The 20,224-nt window shown below is 64.0% G+C and overlaps 8 protein-coding genes across 8 annotated transcripts; 5 read left to right on the top strand and 3 right to left on the bottom strand.

Annotated features, from left to right (window-relative positions):
* Positions 1–129: 129 nt before the first annotated feature.
* Positions 130–4,726, top strand: AMSG_01913 (uncharacterized protein; the record flags this gene model as incomplete). Its single annotated transcript, XM_013905960.1, has 3 exons — positions 130–190; positions 217–3,758; positions 3,908–4,726. 3 exons carry the CDS (start codon positions 130–132, stop codon positions 4,676–4,678), a joined length of 4,374 nt encoding a protein of 1,457 aa, XP_013761414.1. The 3' UTR covers positions 4,679–4,726.
* Positions 4,727–5,404: 678 nt separating this feature from the next.
* On the top strand, positions 5,405–7,642 carry AMSG_01912 (uncharacterized protein). Its single transcript, XM_013905959.1, has one exon. The coding sequence runs from the start codon at positions 5,424–5,426 to the stop codon at positions 7,434–7,436; it is 2,013 nt and encodes a 670-aa protein (XP_013761413.1). The 5' UTR covers positions 5,405–5,423; the 3' UTR covers positions 7,437–7,642.
* AMSG_01911 (uncharacterized protein) lies at positions 6,846–9,592 on the bottom strand (the record flags this gene model as incomplete). The annotated part of the gene is made up of 2 exons (XM_013905958.1): positions 6,846–9,546; positions 9,579–9,592. 2 exons carry the CDS (start codon positions 9,590–9,592, stop codon positions 7,464–7,466), a joined length of 2,097 nt encoding a protein of 698 aa, XP_013761412.1. The 3' UTR covers positions 6,846–7,463.
* Positions 9,593–9,750: 158 nt separating this feature from the next.
* AMSG_01910 (mitotic checkpoint protein BUB3) lies at positions 9,751–10,749 on the top strand (the record flags this gene model as incomplete). The annotated part of the gene is made up of 1 exon (XM_013905957.1): positions 9,751–10,749. The coding sequence occupies one exon, from the start codon at positions 9,751–9,753 to the stop codon at positions 10,747–10,749; it is 999 nt and encodes a 332-aa protein (XP_013761411.1).
* Positions 10,750–11,060: 311 nt separating this feature from the next.
* AMSG_01909 (uncharacterized protein) lies at positions 11,061–12,363 on the top strand. Its single transcript, XM_013905956.1, has one exon. The coding sequence runs from the start codon at positions 11,118–11,120 to the stop codon at positions 12,270–12,272; it is 1,155 nt and encodes a 384-aa protein (XP_013761410.1). The 5' UTR covers positions 11,061–11,117; the 3' UTR covers positions 12,273–12,363.
* A 119-nt stretch (positions 12,364–12,482) lies between these two features.
* On the top strand, positions 12,483–15,235 carry AMSG_01908 (uncharacterized protein; the record flags this gene model as incomplete). The annotated part of the gene is made up of 1 exon (XM_013905955.1): positions 12,483–15,235. The coding sequence occupies exon 1, from the start codon at positions 12,491–12,493 to the stop codon at positions 15,233–15,235; it is 2,745 nt and encodes a 914-aa protein (XP_013761409.1). The 5' UTR covers positions 12,483–12,490.
* On the bottom strand, positions 15,188–17,458 carry AMSG_01907 (WD repeat-containing protein 91; the record flags this gene model as incomplete). Its single annotated transcript, XM_013905954.1, has 2 exons — positions 15,188–17,360; positions 17,384–17,458. 2 exons carry the CDS (start codon positions 17,456–17,458, stop codon positions 15,309–15,311), a joined length of 2,127 nt encoding a protein of 708 aa, XP_013761408.1. The 3' UTR covers positions 15,188–15,308.
* A 183-nt stretch (positions 17,459–17,641) lies between these two features.
* Positions 17,642–19,781, bottom strand: AMSG_01906 (uncharacterized protein; the record flags this gene model as incomplete). Its single annotated transcript, XM_013905953.1, has 1 exon — positions 17,642–19,781. The coding sequence occupies exon 1, from the start codon at positions 19,712–19,714 to the stop codon at positions 17,642–17,644; it is 2,073 nt and encodes a 690-aa protein (XP_013761407.1). The 5' UTR covers positions 19,715–19,781.
* Positions 19,782–20,224: the final 443 nt, after the last annotated feature.

Here is a 20,224-nt window from a genome sequence, read left to right as displayed (position 1 = left end):
AGCCCAATTCGCAACCCAATTTTTTGCAGAAAACCATACCTCACTCAATCACACTCTCTTCATTCTCTGTGTTGCTCTCACTTTGTATCTTCTCCTTCCTTCTGCCAAGGCTGCGCCATGGACTTGTCGATGCATACTGTGCGTCCTATCTTGCTTTCGCTTGCCTTTGCGGTGGTTGTGGTCTACGCTGGTGATTGTGGAGACCTCGCAGCGGAGGGGGTGTGGTCTGGGTTGTCTCGTCCGGCGGCTCGACATCGACGGCGTCCAAGGACAAGACCAAGAGCAATCCTGTCACCTTTTCTGCCGGCCATACCATTGCCAAGGAGTGTGCATCAGTGTCGACTCCAGTGACGCTGCGGATTGAGCAGGGCCTGTACACTTTTTCTGCGCGGCTTCAGCTCGGCTCATACATCACGTACGAAGGCGGACTCAAGTATGATGGAGCTGGCGTGTGGCGCAAGTCAAACGCCCTGTTTACCACCACTCTGCAGCGGATTGGCTCCACCACCTTTGAGCCCCCTGGCTCGCCGTCGGGCGAGGTCCGGGCGTACATTGGTATGGAAGCCAATGGCATCACCGGCTTCAAGCTCATGGATCTGGTTGTGGAGACCAATGCAGCGCCGTTCAAAGGGGGCCGTGGCGTCTCCACCTACGGTATCTACCTGCACAACGCCAACGCATTCGCCATCGTCCGCTGCTCTATCCGTCCGGGCCAGGCGTCCAGCGGCGCTGGAGGCTCCAAGGGCAACAAGGGCGAAGACGGCAGCGATGGGACCAAGGGCGGCAACGGCGACGACGACAACGACACAAACGAGGGCCCCGGTGGAAAGGGCGGAGCCGGTGGAGGTAGTGTCAATGGTGGCAACGGTGGCTCTCTCAGTGGATGCTGCAAAAAGGGCGCCGCCGGCGGTGGTGGTGGCACCAGCAGCAGCGTTCATCTTGGGGGTGGAGGCGGCGGTGGTGGATCAGGTGGCCAAGAAGAACATCGCGGCGGGAACGGTGGTCGCGGTGGGCGGACCGGTGGTAACGGCGCGGTAGGCAACAAGTTCAATGGTGATCCAGGTAGTACTGGCTACAAGGGTACCGACGGCGCGCCAGGATCGACCGGCGGCGCGCCGTATCACGACTACAACTTCTGGGTCCCTGGCAGTCGCGGTGGGACTGGGATCCGCGGGTACGGAGGCGGCGGTGGTGGAGGCGGTGCTGGTGGTAAGGGCCAGTACACCTCGGTCTGCTGTGATGGCGCTGGAGCCGGCGGTGGCGGTGGTGGTGGTGGTGGCGCGGGTGGTTTTCCAGGCACCGGTGGCTACGGCGGCGGATGCTCGTCTGCGGTGTACGTGACTAGCGGCGGCGCAGCGTCAAGCCTGACCGACTCGTACCTACTTGCCGGCTCGGCTGGCAGAGGCGGCGTTGCCGGTGACGGCGGCGATGGTGGCAATGGCGGTGGCGCCGGTGTTGGCGGCTTTGGAAACGCCGAAGTTGGTGGTGGTGGTGCCGGTGGTCCTGGTGGAATCGGCGGTAAGGGTGGCAATGGCGGTGCAGGCCGCGATGGCCTGGCGGTCGACGTCTATGACGCGCCGGCGCCGGTCTCACAGAACCAGGCGACGCGTTACAACTTTGCCAGCGAGCCGACGTTCACCATGAGCGCCGACATTCTGTGCGTCAACACACAGGTGACAATCACCAAGACCGACACGAATCCATGGGTGTGGCCTTCAGGTGCGACCGTGGTGAGCGAGGAGCCTCTGACTGCAGTTGTCGCCTTTAACGACCGCGGCCGATACTCGGTGCGGACGTCGGCGGTCGAGATCCGCGAGTTTGTGCTCGTGGGCCTGACCTCGCCGGCGCACACTATCAGCGTGGTCGGTGCATCGGCGGAGGCCGCTGGTGTCCGGGTGGCGCCTGTTGATGGCGTCATCGCCCTCAACGTCACCACTCAGCCGTCGTTCACCAGCTACCAGTGGACGCTGAGTGGCGAGGCGTGCGCCGGTAGCCATGCGGGAGCGGGCGTGAGCGGCATCACGCTCTCGACTCCCGGCACCTGCCGGGTTCTGCTTCAGATCGGGACGACCGAGTGCGGGACGCTCGCAACCGAGACCACTATTGTTGTCACCAACATCGATCCGGTGGTGTCGACGACAACCTCGACAACGCCGCAGCAGTTGGAGGCCGGGGCTGCGTGGGCCTTTTCGGTGGTGACCAAGGAAAACGGTGGGACTGTGATCGACAACCCGCTCGACATCGTGGGGCTCTACGACAACTCACTGAGCCTTGACAGTGGGCCGATCTCAAGACAAACCTACGTTGGCGCTGGCACCCACGACGTGGTGTACTCACTCACGGTACCGGGCGACTACGCGTACACGCTGCGCGTGAATCTCATGCCGCTTGCCGCCAACCCGTACGAGGTGACGATTGTGCCTGGTCCGACGTATGCGCCCATGTCGGGTGCATCCGGCGCCGGCTTGGTCGAGTCCAAGGTCGGCGAGACCGTCGAGTTTGTTGTTGTCGCCCGCGACGAGTACGGCAACCGCCGGCGAGCCGGTGGTGACATTGTCCTTGCCTCCGTCTCCTCAGTCGACTCGCAAGTCCTCGTCTCGTGCACCGACAACAGCGACGGATCGTACACCTGCGCGTACGCGACCCAGATCGGCGGTTCGTACGTGCTCTCTGTACAGCTCAACTCTGTGGCTATCGGCGGTTCGCCGTGGTCGTTCAAGGTGCTTGCCGTCTGCGACGTTGGCTACTTCGCGCAGACTGAGTACGGTCCGTGTCTGGCGTGTCCCCTAGAGGCGTACAGCGACGTGGTCAACACGCCCGAGTGCAAGGCCTGCCCGCCCCACACGTCGGCAACGCCGCTGGCCTCGTCGATCTACAACTGCACCTGCTTGAAGGGTTACTTTCAGCCGGACCAGCTCTCGGGTCTCCCGTGTCTGCGCTGTCCCGAGGGTGGCATCTGTCCCGGACGTCGAGAGCTGCCGTATCCCAAGCCGGGCTACTTTCCGGGCCCGACTAACGGCTTTATCTCGTGTGACCACAACCGGGCGGCGTGTGCCGGTGGCTCGCCGTTCCGATGCACAACCGGATACACCGGCCTGCTCTGTGGCGAGTGTGCACCCGGCTACTACAAGATCGACATTCAGTGCAAAAAGTGCGACGGCTTCCCGACCGAGCTTGCTCTGTTCTTCTTTGTGGTCTTTGGCCTCTTTGCCTGCGCCGCACCTGCGTGGTTCAACACCAAGACCGAGGTCTCGCACAAGTTCGTGGCCCTCGTCATCGGCCTCAACGCGCTCCAGGTCGTCGCCATCTACGGTGACATCAACCTCGACTGGCCCGAGTACGCGCGGTCCATCTTCGACATTGTCTCGTTCCTCAACATCAACCTCGACCTTGCCAAGCCTGAGTGCACCATCAGCGCGTCGAACATCTGGCTGGTCAAGTGGGCGGTCATGATGGCGATGCCGGCCATCGGTGTCGCTCTCTTTGGCATCGTCTACCTGTGGATGGTCTTCTACATGGTCGTTGTCGAGCGGTGGGGCGAGTCGTTTGCCGCCAGCCACCCCGAGTGGATGGTGGTCCCGAGCGATGGTGCAAGCAGGGCAGCCCAGGCCAAGCATCGGCTCGGGCGGTGCCTCACGGTCTCGGTCCTCAAGCACCGCGGCATTGTGTCGACCATCGGACGGGCGTACTTTCAGCTCATTGCCCTTGTCTACCTCCCGCTCGTGGCCATGACGCTCAAGTTCTTTGAGTGCGAAAAGGTGACTTCGGAGACATGGATTATGACCTCTGCGCCGGCATACGAGTGCTACGATACTCGGTATTGGAAGTACTTCCGGCGGCGATCATCTTTGCACTGCTCTACTGCGTCGGCATTCCGCTTGCGGTTGGCTTCTGGCTACGGCGCAAGGCGCGGATGCACGGCGGCGCGCACGCCATGGAGTTTGTGCTGAGCTACGGGTTCATGATCGGGCGGTACCGGACCCGGTTCTACCTCTTCGAGACCGCGATCATGGCCCGCAAGTTGGCGATTGTGCTGAGTGTGGTGAGCGTCCAGAACCCGCTGCTGAAGGCGTCGATTGTTATGCTGCTGCTCTCCGGCATTGCAGTCCACTCGTCATACATCCAGCCGTACGTCTCGACCTTCCACAACCGGCTCGAGTCGTGGATGCTCTGCATGGCCATTCTCGCGCTGTGGGGTGGGACTGTGACGTACTCGTCGGGCCTCTCGCAGGCTGCCATCATCACCGGCCTCTCACTGCTCCTCATCTCGATCATGCTCGGGGTCCTGTTCGACTTTTACCGCCTCCGCAAAAAAGAGGCGGCGCAGTCGGAGGCGGTGAATTTCGAGCAGGCGACGACTTCGAACGCGATGCAGCAGGACCAAGACGATGCCGCTGTCGGTGGGCTGATGGAGGGCTACCAGTCGAGTGATATCTCAAGCCTCGCCTACGCGAATCCAGCCTTCCAGGATGGGACCGGTGAGGATGCGGCGGTCATCGCCACAATGTGCGAGAGGCCAGAGAACAGCTCAATGACTTGTGTCTCGACTGACGACTCATTCAACTCGCTCACCGTGGCCGGCGCCCCCGCCGTCGCCACCATCACCGACTCTCCCATCCCGATGCCCCCTGCCGTGCCCAAGGATGGCCCGTCGCGGCCTGCCTTGTCCTCCATGTAGGTCGATGAGGCGTAGTGGCCGCTGATTGAACACCCCGCCATCCATGCGGTTCCCGCAGCAGAGTGCGACAGCGTGCGATAGAGTGGAGCGCGTCAACCGAACGAGAAACTGCACGTGAACCACACGTTGTCGCGGTCGGACTCGAGGTAGCGCGCCGACTGCCCAACGTCCCCGTCGACCAACCACCGGAGCAACCGCCGGCCGCACCCGCCCGCCACCAGCCCAGCCACGACTCTGACAGCAACCAGCACCGGCAGTTCACCACCACCACCACCACCACCACCACACACACACACACACACACACATACATATACACACACACATATCCACTCACACATACACCCCGTACTCACATACGCACAGCCACACACATACGTGCTTCCATGGGCTCTGGGTGCTGCCGCCAGCGTCGGGCGGACAGCGGTGAGGACGGCGGGCGAGACGAAGGCGACGGTGTGTCGGCGTTGGGTCCGGGTGGACTGACGGGGCCGCCTGGGCTGCCTCGGCTGAATGTGGACACATGCCATGTTGGTGGAGTCGGTGCTGGAGCAGGTGTTGGGGATGGCGGTGACAACGGTGATGGACCCCCGCGACGAGGCCATCTCCCGGCGCATATCGCATCTATCCTCTCGGCCCATCAGCTCGTCCGCAAGCAGTCGTCGTGGCGGGCAAGGCTCGATCGCTCGGACTCGCAGGTTGGTCGAAGAGCATCACTAAGTGGAGACGAAGGTGGTGTACCGTGCATGGTTCTACCTGACCAGCTCTTTATCCACATCTTTGGCATGCTCGATGGCCCCGCGCTTGCCGCGGTGGCGCGGACGTGTACTCTCTGGCGCGCCGCGGCGACGTACGTTGCGCTTGAGGGTCGAATTCAACTCCCATCGCGGCTGTGGATCCTCACCGAGGAGTTGTTGCAGATGTATGTGACCCGCGATGTCGAGTTGGACGTGGTGCGTGTGACGCCAGGCAACAATCCTCTCGCGACGTATGCACTCGAGAAGAAGGCCATGGGTTGGTCTGGACCGCTGGATAGCCTCGCCGAGGCCGAGAACAGTCGGCAGATGGAACTTGACGGCTCGAAGCTTGAGCTTCGGCATCCGTACACTGCAGTCGAGTCCGGATCGTCGTCGACGACCGACGACGAGGAGCACGAGGAGGCAGAGGCGAGCGGTGAGGCTGCGTCTGCCGCCAGCACTCTCTCAGACTCGTCGGTGCTCTCGGCATCGCGGACAGGCGATGCATGCATGTCGCACAGCTCGTTGTCGACAAGCAGCCTCAGCTCAGCTAGCTCAAGCTCAAGCTCTGAAGGGTGGAGCCCGTCGTGGTGGAAGACGGATCCGCCGACGCGGCTCGCGCTCCAGGGCGCGACGCTTATGGACACAGCAGAACTGCTTACTCTGCTGGAAGGCGTGGTAGCGTCGCTGGCATCACTAGAGGTCCTGGACCTCTCGCGGCTCAATGTGTATGTGGCCGATGCCACCGGTGAGGCGTTTGGACTCTCGCCGGAAGACCGGCGGCCGCAGCGAGAGCTGACCATGCATGGCGGGCCTCTGTCGATGTCAGCAACGTCGCTGTTGTCAGACGAGGTTGCCGCTACTCGCGACTACTCAATGCTCAACACGTACAGGCTGACGGAGCCTGCCGGAGTCGCCTCGCTCCTCCCTCTGGTGGCCAGTCTCTCGTCGTTGACCGAGCTCAATCTGACGCGGTGCCTCGGAGTGACCGAGGTGACGCTTGCGGTTGTACTGAGCAACATGTCGCGGCTCCGTGTGCTGCGTGCGGCGACATGCCTGGAGGTTGTTGGCGGCTTTACCCTCGACGGCGCGGCGACGCCGGAGCTGGAGATCCTTGACGTGAGCCATTGCTACGACCTGACGTTTGTGAGCATGCGGGCGCCACTGACGCGGCTCCGCGAGTTGCACATGGTGGCGACGCACGTACCTGAGATCGATCTGCTGGCGATGTTCAAGGGTATGCCAAGACTGGAAGTCGTGAATCTGGCGCGGGTGGCCGGGGTGAGCAACAAGGCCGTGTTTGCGATGGCGGTGGCGGCCGGCTCACGGCTCCGCAAGCTGCATCTCGACGGGGCGACAAGCATCACGACGCTCGCATGTCGCCACCTGGCGTCGCAGTGTGACGGGATCCGGTGGCTCTCGCTCAACGCATGTCCGCTGGTCGAGTTTACTGGAGTGGAGGAGGTGTTTGACGGCATGCCCGAGCTGGAGACGCTCGATGTGGGGTCGTGCGTGGGGTTTGTGGGCGATGTGGCAGTGATGGCCCCAGCATCGCTGCGGACGCTCAACCTCTCACACTGTGTCAACGCGCGGTTTGTGACGGTCTCTGGCCGAAGCCTCCGCAAGCTGCTGTTCCGGTCAAACGAGTTGTCGAAGAAGTTCTCGATCAATCTCAAGACGCCAGTGCTCGAGGAGCTGGACCTGACGCTCGCAGCGCCGTGCACCGACGCGCGGCTGCTGGCGATTGGTGGACGATGCCCCAACTTGCGAACGCTCATCATTTCGTCGACGCGGTTCTCGTCGCTAGGCTCGTTCCTGTTTGCGTACCAGAAGCTGCGGCGACTGGACATCAACCAGTGCTTCCAGTGCTCGGACGAGTCGCTGTGGGCGGTGGCACGGTGGTGCGAAAAGCTCGAGGTGCTGAGCATGTGGGGCCTCGACCAGCGCATTTCCGAGATAACGGTGGCCGAGGTCCGCCAGACGCTACCTGAGCTACGGATTGTGCGGTCTGCTTTTGACTGAGTTCGGATGGAGGTGAGAGAAAGAGAGCTACGATTCGGCCAGCATGTCATCGGCAAAGCGCGTGCGGGCGTGGGCCTCTGCTGACGCGAGGCGGGATTCTGTGGCGGCGACCGAGATGGGAACGGCGTCGAGAGGGCGGTCGTCCATGAGGCGCGGGCCCAAAGCGAGGCGGTCGGCAATGGCAGTGTCGGCGGCACGGGCAGCGGCCGAGCCATGCCAGACGGACGAGAGAGTGGCTTCGGGGCCGATAGACATGGCCATGGGCTCTGCTGGGTCTGGTCTGGGAGAGTCGACGAGACCGACAGCGTCGTCGTCGAGGTTGACAAAGTCCATGGGCTCGACTGTCCACTGGGCGGCGCGGTCGAGGGTCGATGGCAGTTCGTACTCGCCGGGTGCGCCTGCCTCGTCCCAGTCAACATCGTTGGCGACAAAGTCGTCAGGCAATAGTGAGAGATTTGCGCCCATGCCACGGAGGTTGACGTATTCGTCGACGAGGGCGTTAGTGGTGGACATGGGCTTGGGGCCGTCGCCGTCGGCCGGTGGTGCATCGGCGGCCGGCGGCGCAACGCCGAGGGTGTCGGTCGACATGTCGAGGCGCGGTGGGGCCGAGCCGCCGAGCGGCGCGTTGGCGACGGTGATGGAGGCCGCGAGTGGGCCGGCAACAAATACAGACCAGGCTGCAGCAAGGTCTGGGTCACGAGGCGGCGGTGCGCCCGAGTTTTCGAGCAACGTCGCTAGCGAGGTAAAATGACCGCGGTTGCACTGGTTCCGCTCGTCAGGCACGGCGGTGAGCGCAGAGAGGAGAATGGCATGGGCGTCCGAGGTATGGATCATGGTCTCGCGGAGCTGGGCAGCCTCGATCGAAGCGTGGGTGGTGGCCAGAGTGGCGACGAGAACCTGGTGTGCGTAGTTGGCCATGCAGTTGTGCAGCGGAAAGGCGTCGACGAGGCGGAGCAGGGTGCGCGGAACATTGGCGTTGGCATAGGCCTCGAGCGCGCGCGGCGAGCCTGCAGTGATAACAATGGCGAGGAGATGGACGAGCTTGTATGCGTATAGACCGAGGCGCGGCGGGGCGCCTGGTGCAGCGTGGCGAGCAGCTTCGACAGTGGTGTTGAGCGCGTCGATGACATTACCGACGACGGCCAGGGCGGCATCGACGAGGGCTTCAGTGTCGACCGGCCGCGGCGAAGAGGCCGGCGAGACGCCACCGGCGTCGGTGGTCGATGCCTCGACGACATGCACAATGGCGGCGAGGACGTCGACAGCGCCGGCGGCAGCGATGGTATCTGTCGGGTTGGTGGCGGTCTTGACAAGTGGGACGACGACCGGTCGCGAGAAGAGGTAGACGCGGAGAACATGCGCAGCCGGGACGCGCGACCACTCGACCCACTGATGGAGGCAGAGGAGTGCCGAGTCACGGGTGGCACACGCATCGTCGTCGGTGCCCGGGAGCGCGGTGAGCGGGGCGCGGACGCCGGCCACAAGCGCTTCGACAATGCCCATGTCGACAACCCATCGTGCCGACGACGGCTCGGAGACAAGTTCGGCGAGGAGGGCAAGGAGCGGCGCAGCAAGCGGAAAGGCGAGCGCAAGGTCACGGACAAGCGCCTTGCGCGCATGGACAAGATCAGCCACGCCCGGGGCGTGGCGCCGGAGGAGTGAGGCGAGGACTTCGCAAGCAAGGACCGAGTGCGGTGCGGCGGGCGACATGTCGAACAGTCGCAAAACAAGCGAGGCCTCTGCGGCGGCATCTTCGCTCTCGGGTGGGACAGGGTAGTCGCGAGGCAGTGCGTCGGGCGGGAGATCAACGAGCGATGTGGCAACGAGGGCATCGCCGACCACGCCGGGCTCTGCAGCCAGAACGCGAGCGGCGAGCGAAGCACGCTCAAAGACTTCCTGCGGATCATCACCAGGCTGAGACACAACTGGATCGACCACAACCGAGACCAGAGCAGCCAACCGTGGCGGATGCGAGAGGTAGGCCACGACCTTCCTGTTGTTGGCCGACACAGCCGAGAGGAGGTCCGATGGCTTGGCCAGCAGCGAGTCGAGCGGTGCAGGCGGGGATATGCTCCAGCTCGGTCCCGGCCCCACCGACGGGGTGACGGCACTGGCGTACGCGCCGACGACCACACGCCCAACCTTGGCGGTCTCATCCTGGGATGGGGTACGACAGAGAAGGGGGGAGGGGGGGAGGGGGGGGGGGGGGGCAAGGAAAGAAGACAACAACGGGAGGGACTCACTGATGTACTGATCGTCACCAACGGTATCACCATGGTCCTGCCCGACTCCCGCCGACGACGCCACGGCAACCATGCCCAACATCACGCACGCGCGCACTCGCACTCGCACACGCACTCGCACGCACGCACACGCACTCGCACGCACTCGCTCACAGCACGTGTACGTGTACGATGTGACGCTGTCGTCAGTTGTGTCCACAGTCGAGCTCCCGACTCCGGTCCTCGACACCGCGTACTCGGCCGATGGAGCTCATCTCGCGGCGGCCACGCTCGAAGGAGTGCTCGCGGTCGCCGACGTCTCGCGCCCGGCTGCCGCTCCGGTCGCCTCGCTGATGGCGCCGGCAGCTGGCGAGGCCATGTCACAAGTGGCTTATGCTGGCGAGGCCGCTGCTTTCGTCACCGGGTCGTGGGACGGCTCGCTGGGGATGTGGGACCCGCGCGTCGGCGTCCGCTCGGCCTCGGCCTCGGCGCCCGGCAAGGTCTATGCGCTGGATATCTCAGGTCACCGCGTCGTCGCTGCCACTGCCGGTCGCCACGTCTACGTCTACGACGTGCGCAACTTTAGCGAGCCGGTTCAGAAGCGCGAATCGTCGCTCAAGCACCAGACCCGCGCCGTCGCCGCCTCGCCGTCCGGCGACGGCTTTGCTCTCTCCTCCATCGAGGGCCGCGTCGCCATCGAGTACTTTGACCCCGAGCCCGCCATCCAGGCACGCAAGTTTGCCTTCAAATGCCACCGCGCAAAGCCCGATCCGGTCAAGGGCACCCCGGCCATCGCCTATCCGGTCAACGCCCTCGCCTTCCACCCGACCCACGGCACGCTCGCCACCGGCGGCTGTGACGCCTGCATCAATGTGTGGGACCCGGCCCACAAGCGCCGGCTTGCCTCCTTTGGCCCGTTTCAGACTTCGCTCGCCGCCCTCGCCTTCTCGCCCTCGGGCGACGCACTCGCTCTCGCCACCTCGTACACCTTTGAGCTCGGTGAGCGCGACGCCCCGCCCGACGCCATCTTTGTCATGCCTGTCACCGACGCAAAGTTCAAGTCACGCGGGCCCAAGGGCAAGAAGAAGTAGCCTGCTTCACAAGCTCGTTAAATGTACCTTTGGCACCGCAGCCGCTTGCTCTCGCCGCTTGTGGACGACGCGGAAGCTGCGGCTCTCACAGCACCATAGCACACAGCCACAAGGTACCAGAGCTACGCACGGTTCGCCGATGTGATGGGGATACAATGCAAGAGGTAGCGTATGGTAGATGTGGTGGAACCGTGGGTGTGGTCGCCGGCGTCAGTGCGAAACATGTTCTGCACTCGGTGCTTGTTATCAGAGGGCAGAAATGCACTTTTGCACTTTTGCACGTTTTGCGCGTCCGAGACAAAACCGGCGCACGATTTCGAACAGCGGCAGCGACGTGGACCGATAAGTAACTCACAACTCCATCCCACATGGCCAGCAACATGACTGCTTTCGACTCTATCCGCGAGTGGATCAACACAGGTGATGCCGGGATGACGGCGCAAAAGCGCCGCCTCGGTTTCGTGTACGTCATGGCCGAGGTGGGCTCAACCATGCGCTTGAACAAGTCGGGGCAGAAGGCGATGCGGAAGCTCCGCAACATTCTCTCCCACCCGATGGATGTCGAGTCGAGCAAGCTCGAGGTCTGCTACCCGCAGACTCTTTCTGCTGTTGTCCCGGAGGCGCTGGCCGAGATGAAGAAGCAGCTTGATCGCGGAGCCAAGCTCCCACTCAAGAAGGTGTTGGGCCGGCTCAAGGCGCTGACCGACGACGACTTTGAGGCCTTTGGCCATCAGTGGGGGCTCTCACTCGCCAACGAGTCGATCTACCAGCGGTACAACAAGCCGCTGTACTTTAGCGAGCTAGCGGGTAGCGAGTTCACCAACGGCAACTCGCACAAAACGATCTACATCGACAGCGACGCCCTCACCGACGCGCTTGGCGAGCGCGGCCTGCCGCTCGCGAGCCCGCTCTGCTACGCAAGCGATGAGACCCAGGAGGAGGCCATTGCATCGTACATCGATGCTACTCGCAGCATCGATGAGTTTGTCCTCCTTGATGCTGCCGACGTCTGCCCTGAGGACATGCTCGGCGAGCGGCGCCTGTCGCAGCTGTATTCCCGGCTCAAGGACGCGATCAAGCGTCGCAACCACCTGTTGCTCAGCTCATACTTCAAGGACGACATCGCGGCTGTCCTTGACCATGAGCCGCTTGGTAAGTTTGACCAAGCGCTGCAGCGCCACTTTGGCGGCTCGCGGTCTAGGATGGTGGCGGCGTTCAAGCCCGAGGTCGTAACCGACCTCGTCGGCGAGATGCGGATCGAGGCCATGTGGAACACAGGCCAGGTCCTGAAGCAGCTCCGCGAGTCGACCAAGATCAAGAAAAAGTCGGTCAAGACTTGCCCGACGACGACGGGCGAGCTTGCGGCGCGCATGGCGGCCATCAACGACGCGCTCACCACCGAGGACGGCGGCGGAACAATCGCGCTCATCACCGCCATCGCCGCTGTCGCCCAAACGCCTGGCACGCTTTTTGACCAGCCATGCAACAAGGACCACCCGGACATCGGCTTCCTGTTTGCTTGAGAGCATGATCGTGTCGGCTTGGTGGCACGAGACGAGCTGGCCGCGAGTGCTGGGCCTGAGCAGACATGGTGTAAAAAAGCCGACATGAAAATTTGAATGGTTTGCCCGCGCCATGGGCACCCGCGGTCCGACTGGCATGGACGACGAGAGTGGCGGCGGGGCGGGGCGAGGGCGAGACACACATACGAGCACACACGACTCCCTGAGGAGGGTAAAGGATGTCGTTTGATGACGACGCGGTACTGAGCGACATGTCTGGGCTGGACGACCTGGGGCTGAGCGACCATGACGGGGTGACTATCGACGTCGCCGAGCTGGGTCTCGACGATGTGGACGACGACTTGGCGGCGCTGGGGCTCGACGACGACGACGACCTCGATCTTGGCCTGGATGATGATGATGATCTGGGTCTGGACCTGGACCTGAGCGAGGAGCTCGACCTCAGTGCTGACCTCAACCTGAGCGAGGAGCTAGCCGCCAAGGAGGCCGCCTTTGACGACGTCGACGATCTCTCCGATCTCTCGGCCGACGACGCTGTTGGCTTTACTGTCGACATTGCCAACCTCTCCATCGATTCTGATGCGGGCGCACATGTTGACGAGGCGAATGCCGAGGCAGAGGCCGAGGCGGAGGCAGAGGCCGCCGCGCAGTCGCAGGCAGAGGCGGAAGCTGCCGCACAGGCCGAGGCTGCCGCGCAGGCAAAGGCTGAGGCCGAGGCTGAGGCCGCCGCGCAGGCGAAGGCAGAGGCAGAGGCAGAGGCCGCCGCGCAGGCGAAGGCAGAGGCCGAGACTGAGGCCGCCGCGCAGGCGAAGGCAGAGGCCGAGGCTGAGGCCGCTGCACAAGCGCAGGCCGAGGCCGAGGCCGCCGCGCAGGCGAAGGCAGAGGCCGAGGCTGAGGCCGCTGCACAAGCGCAGGCCGAGGCCGAGGCCGCCGCGCAGGCGAAGGCAGAGGCCGAGGCCGAGGCCGCTGCACAAGCGCAGGCAAAGGCGGAGGCTGTCGCACAGGCCCAGGCTGAGACAGAGGCCGCCGCACAGGCACAGGCACAGGCAGAGGCGGAGGCCGCCGCACAGGCCCAGGCCCAGGCAGAGGCCGAGGCCGCCGCACAGGCCCAGGCCCAGGCAGAGGCCGAGGCCGCCGCACAGGCCCAGGCCCAGGCAGAGGCGGAGGCCGCCGCACAGGCCCAGGTCCAGACAGAGGTCGAGGCAGAGGCTGCCAACGCCGACGCCACCACATATCCCACCCCGCAACACAACCTCTCCCTAGACACAAAGTCCGTCGACGCATTGGCCGACGCCGAGGTCCAGTCTCATGCAACCACGCCCCGCTCGCACCGCACCCCGATCAGTCGCACCCTCTCTGTCGAGGACGACATGCTCGTTGCCTCGCTTGGTGCGCCGACACCTGCTGCCGCGACCCGGACTCCATCGCCGGAGCCGCACCCGCTCCAGGATGCCGCCGAGACCCGCACGCTGGAACAAAAGCCGTCTCCAGTCATCAACCCGGAGCTCTCGCCGTTTCTCAACTCGTTCATCGAGTCTCGACGTGAGCGCTCGCCTGCGTCCACCCCGCCGCGCGACCCGGTTGCATACGTCCAATCGGCCAAGGCCCTCTCGTCGTCGCCCAACGTCATCGCAACCAACTCGGATGAGGCCCTCTCGCCGCAGGCCCGTGCCGCCCGCCGCCGCGCAAAGGCCCGTCTGTACTCGGCCAAAAAGCGCGAGATCCGGGCCAAGACCGAGCGTGTCGCACGCTCGCGACGTATTCTCGAGGAGCGTGCTGCCCAGCAGCACGAGCTTGCCGTCAAGTCACACGCCATCGCCGCCTCGCCGCCTCGCATCAAGGCTCCGGTCGTCTACTCGGCTGCGTCGCCACTCCGCCCTGCAAACGTCGATCCTCCACTCATCCGTTCCGCCAAGGCCCGTGCTGCGCTTCGTGTTCGCCAGCACAACATTGCTGAAGCCAAGAAGCGCGAGGCCGAGTCCAAGTCTGCTGCCAAGGCTGACGCCGCCTCGGTCCGCGCCCGCCGCGAGGAGCGCCTTGCCCGCCTTGCCGAGTGGGAGAACTTCAAGTCGTCCATCCGCACATCGATGGCAGGCCCGCCCGCCAATGTCGAGCACTTGGAAGATGACCATACCTCTGGCGGCGAGCCGTGCAACGATGTACCCGCGGCCCAGCTGCGGATGAACAAGTACGATGCCACCACAGCCGCAGCTGCCCGGGTCAAGCACGCTGCTCTCAAGGGAGCTATTCCGCACGCAATTCTCCACTACGGCTCGCCGACCAAACTCGTGGCTCCGACCTCGCCATCGGCTAGGCCCGCCGCCGTCCAAGCTGCAACCTCGTCGCCAGCTCTCGACCGGGCCTCGCCGCTTGCCCGTTCGAGGACCCGCCGCCAGCGCGCGCTAGACGCAGCACGCGCTGCAGCTGATTGCCGCAAAGAGCCGGCCGATGAGCCGGCCCCGTCGGTCCAGCCACAAGCAGCTCCGGACGCCCTTCTTGCGCCCGCAGACTCCTCTGCTGTCGTTGACTCCACTCACGACAACAACATTGCCGGAGACGCGTCGTCGTCGACCGCTCCCGACCACACCCCGTCGGCCGGCCCCGCCAAGACATGGGACGCCTCCGAGCCCAACAACGGCGAGCCGCTCAAGGCCCATCCAGCCTGGGAGCTGTCCGAGACGGAAGAATGTGAGCTGAACGCGTCGGCTGTCAACCCGAGCCTGGTCCACCGCTCTGACATTGCTCCGGTCAACGCCGACGATCATGCACTCCCTGCTCAAGCAGACGCCAACAACCCAAAGTGGGAGCTCTCATCGGACGGAACCCACACCACCGTCGCCAACCAAGAGCCCAGTGACGATGCTGCGCACGTCTTTGCAGAGACAAACATTGACCCGCTCATCACGTCGGCCGACTCCGAGTCCGAGTCCCACCACGGCTTTAACCCGATGTATGACTTTTGAGCACCTGCCAGGCCGTCCCGTAAAACAAGTTGTAAGCTGGCACACGTCCAGAGGCCGAGACGCAAGCCTGGCTTCACAGTGCCTTGATGAGCTTGGAGACGCGGACAGTGGCGTCGGCCGAGCCGGTGATGGCGCAGTTGAGCGTCGGATGCCAGTCGACAGCGCGGACCGCGCTGCCGTGCCCGCCAAGTGTCTGCACAGGAGCGTGCTGCTCGACGTGGTAGATAGCGCCGTGCGATGCGCTCGTCCCCACAATCATGTACTCACCGTCGCCGTCCATGGCAAGGCCTGACAGCTCACCGCCGCCGGTGCCGGTCAGGCCGGTCGTGTTGTACATGTACAGCTCCGAGCCGAGCGAATGAAGCGACCAACGGGTAAACTTGCCGTCGGCACCGTGTGAGACCACCGAAGTCTCGTCGTTGGTAAAGGCAACGCCTGTGACGCCGCCAGCAGCGCCGTCGTGGGCCGGCCAGCCCATGATAGGTGTCCCGGTCGACATGTCAAAGACACGGATCATGCCATCGGCCCCACCAGCCACCAGCATGCGCCCGTTGTGGTTGAATGCCAGCGAGGTGTTGGCCGTCGGCTCTGGCGAGAGCCCAAGCTCCATGGTCGGCTGCAGGGTCCGCAGATCCCACACATGCAGCTCGCCGCCCGCTGCCTTGCCGGCCAGCCCGGCAACAAACAGCTGCGACGACGGCGAGCAGGCGAGCGTTGTCACCCGCGGAACATGTGCAGGCGCCAGCAGCGTGTACAGCTCCTTTTTCTCGTTGACCGACCAGAGCTTGATCTCACGCTGTGCCGTGCCGGCGAGCAGCAGCCGGTCTGACATTGGCTCCCACTCGAGCGAGAGCACCGGTGCCGAGCACCGGATCACCGCGTTGCGGGACGACGGGAACGACGAGAACGTCCACAGCCGAACCGTCCCATCTTTGGACGCCGATGCAATCGACGAGCCGTCCGCCGAGAACAGACACTTGGTGATCGGCGCCTTGTGCTCGGCAAACACCTCCTGGTTGAGCACAATGAACGGCTCCTCGCCGCCAGGCAGCGGGCTCTCGCGGGTGGCCGGAGCAGGGTCGGCGCTGTGCCTGCTAGCAACCCCTCCTGTCGCTGCCGCTGCCGCTGCCGCCACCATCGGCTCGGGTTGCGGCGAAGCAACGACTTCCTCCACCACAGCATCCGAGCCGCTGAGCGCTCCGCGCGAGGCGCCAGAGACCGCGCGCGGGCGAGCCGACTCGACCACACGGCTAGCGGCGCCAATGGCCATGGAATGGCGCGATGACCGCTCCGCGGCGTGGGTCTCGACGCGCTGGACGCGGATTGTCGAGGCCACCTTGCGCTTGCGGTCCATGTCCGCCAGCTCGGACGAGGCAGTCTGGAGCTGGGCGCGCAGCCGATGGACTTCGGACTGGAGCGAGCGGACCTGCGCCTCGAGCGCCTGCCGGCGCAGCCGCTCCTGGTTAAAGGCGAGGAGCTTGGGCAGTGGGATGGCCTGGAAGACGGTCTTGAGAAAGTTGGCGAGCGAGACGGCAAAGTTGTCGACCCAAGCCTTGGAAAAGTACGGCTTGAATGTCGGGTGCGCCTGCGGGTTGTCAAGGACCGGCAGGGCAAACCACTCGAGCCAGTCGGCCCCGCCCGATCCGACGTACAGCACGTCGACGAGCGATGACGACGACTGCCCGGAGTCGCCTGCCGCGCGTCCTTGCCCGACCACGCCCTTGCGAAGCTCGCTCGGCACCTCACCGGCGATGGCGCCTCCGCCGCTTGATCCACCGTCATCGAGGGCGCTTCCACGCGCGGCCGCGCCTGGAACCAGAACAGTGCCACGGCGAAGGCCCGAGCCCGGGGCGGTGGCCTGTGCAAACAGACGATCGCCAAAGAGCGTAAAGAAGGACGAGACAACATCGCGGCGGTCAGCCTCTACAGCATGGACGAGAAAGTAACGAAGGAGAGCAGTCTCGAGAGCATCGACAGCAGTGGTCATGGACGAGTCCAGCCGGGAGAAAAAGTACGTCTGCAGAAAGTCCCAGAACTCAACGAGACCATCAAGGTTGTGAGCAGAGACGAGGGCATGAAGTTCTGTGAGGATCTTGTCCACCGAGAAGCCCTTGGCCTTGTCGGCCTTGCGCTCCGAGTCAAAGACACAAGGGCATCAGTAAAGCCACGGAAGAGCAGGTACTCCCTAAGCAGCTCGTCCACATGCGGCACCGCATGCGCCATACCTCCCCCCTTGTGTCTCTTGCCTCTGACAGTCACGTGTCTCACTCTCTCGCTTCTACAGCCTACCCGTGACCCCTGACCCCTAACCTCTGACCCCCCCCCCCTCTCCCCCCGCAGTCCTTGACACCCCGGCAGAATGCCACAGAGACACAAACACATACACAAACACACTATGATCCATGGCTAGAGCTTGTACTGGGAAGTAGCCGCCGAACGGTCCCGCTTCTTCGGCTTGCGGCCGCTGGATCCGGCCTTGGAGTTCTTGGACGCCTTGTAGGAGGAGAGATCGGCACGGACGTCCGACTGGAGCTTGCGGAAGAGGTCGCCGGAGCGGGCGTAGTTCGGTCCGCCTGGATCCGCGTCGCCTGCAAACTTGACCGACGAGTCGGCCTTGATAGCCTTGAGCGCAGCATCCTTGGACATGGCCTTTTCGGGCGCGCCTGCGACGACGGTGCGGGCGGCGACGCGGGCACGCGACTTGGCGGCGGCACGCTTGTTGCGATTGCGCTTGGCGCGCCGCTCCTCGCGGGTCACCTCACCCTCGCCAGCAAGGGCGTCGCCAGACTTGCTCAAGCTGTACACCTCCTTTGCGGTGAGCGTCGAGCCCTCGGCAACCGCCATGGGGATGGCTTCCTCGACCTTGATGGCCGGCGCGTTGGCCACGATCTCCAGGTCGGGCACAAACGGCTTGGGCGCGTTCTGGTAATTGGAGAGCGCATTGAGGTCCTCGCAGAGCGAGTGGAACAGCCGCTGCATCTCGAGCTCCTCCTCAGTCGCCTTCTCGGCCTCGACGTCGCGGTAGGCGCCAGCCTGCTTCATGTATGCGTCCTCGTACTCTTGTGCGAGCGACTTCTTCGACTTGGCGCCGAGCTCGGCCTCGAGCAGCTTGCGTGGCTGCTTGCTCGGGTCCTCGCCCTGCACCTCCTTCTTGCGGATCACGTCATCAAACGCCCGGTCGGCGATCCGCTGCCGGATGATCGCCTCGATCGACTGCGTCGTTTCGGCCGTGATGGCCGGCACCGGCGCCATGGCGTGCTCGAACTCGAGATCCTCCGTCAGCAGCGAGTTGGCTGGCCGTGACCGCGCAGACGCCTCACCCATCATCGACCACTTTTTCGGCGCCAGCGACTTTTCCTCGAGCTTGGCGATCTTCTCCGCCATGCGCTTCTTGCGGAGCTGGTACTTGGAGAGCTTCTCGGTCCCCGAGCCCGAGCCCGAGCCCGAGCCCGAACCAGAGCCAAAGCCAGAGCCAGAGCCAGAGCCGGACTCCTCGTCCGACTCGCCGTCGCTACTGTCGTCATCGTCCGACTCACCCTCGCCGTCGTCGTCCGACTCTGACTCCGAGTCATCAGCCCGGATGACCGGCGGGTCAAAGAACTCGTTGTACTTGAGGTCCATGACATCGTCAAGGTCGTCGTCCATGGCCGATGCCTTGCGCTTCCGCGACTTGGCCTTGTCGCCCTTGCCCTTGGCCTTCTCGTCGTCGCTGCCGTCGTCGTCGTCGTCCATGCCGTACAGCTCGCGCATGATGTCATCGTCGTCGGCAATGCCGGCACCCATCGGGTCGAGCGCGTCGATCCGGTCGTCGCCCATCCGCTCAAAGTCGTCGTATCGGAAGAACCGGTCGTCGATGACATGCGACGGGCCCCTGGACGCCGCTGCGAGCTCCATCGCCGCAACCGCAGGGCCCTCGTTCTCACCAGCCTCGCTCTCGTCATCACTGGCACTCGCGCTGGCACTCGCGCTGGCACTCGCGCTGGCACTCGCGCTGGCACTCGCGCTGGCACTCGCCATGGCCTCCTCCATCAGCTCGCGCATGTCATCGTCCATGGCGCCGTCGCTCACAAGTCCGTCCTCGTCCTCCTCCTCGTATTCGGCGCTCTCGTCATCCGAGCTCGACTGCGTCCTCGATGGCAGATGCTCAGAGAGCGGGCCGAGCGAGCCGGCGTCGTTCTTGTCGACCAGCTTCTCGGCCCGCTCCTCAAGCCAGTCAAGCTTGGCCTCGTGCTGGACACGGATCTCCGCCCAAATCTGCTCCGGATCAAAGCCCTTGACCAGGAGCTCATCCAACGGAGTCATTTTTGCCAGTGCTGTCGGCTCAAGCACCTTGCCGGCGTCAAAGAGGGCCTTGAGCGCAGCCTCGACGGCGGCCACCATCTCCGGGCCGAGCGACTTGCCGGCCAACGTCGGGGCGTACACCTCGGGCGTCTCCACATACTGTGCCACAAACTCACGCAGAGGCTCTAGCAGCTCCATATTGCTCTAACACTTGCCAGGCTCTACTCTCTGTTGCACCTCGGTCGTCAATGCCAGCCACCCTGCTCGTCAAGTGTGCCTCACCCAGCCAGGATGCAGGGATGGCTTGATGGCTGCCAATCTCTTCTTGCCTTGGGCACACACCCGCCAGCCCCCTCCCCCACCGAGCCACCCACCGAGTCACCCACCGATGTCACCCACGCACACATACACACGCACACGCCTTCCGATCACAAATATCACACCATCGCTCACCTTTGCTCAACATCAATCAATGTCCACATAGACACTCAATTGATGCAAGGTCACCCACCCATACCATCAATCACCCATCACCCGATCATCATGGTCCACATCCCCTTACCACCACCACCACCAACAACACTGCAACCTGCAATCACCAAACCTATACCCATCGCAAACATCACAATAACAACATTCTCCATTCCATCTCCTTCCTCGACCACTCCCCCCCCCCCCCCCCCCCCCTCCCCTTCCCCTCTCCACCAC

Source organism: Thecamonas trahens (genome assembly GCF_000142905.1).
Source record: "Thecamonas trahens ATCC 50062 unplaced genomic scaffold supercont1.7, whole genome shotgun sequence".
NCBI lineage: Eukaryota > Apusomonadida > Apusomonadidae > Thecamonas > Thecamonas trahens.
This window is presented reverse-complemented; position numbering and strand designations above follow the sequence as displayed.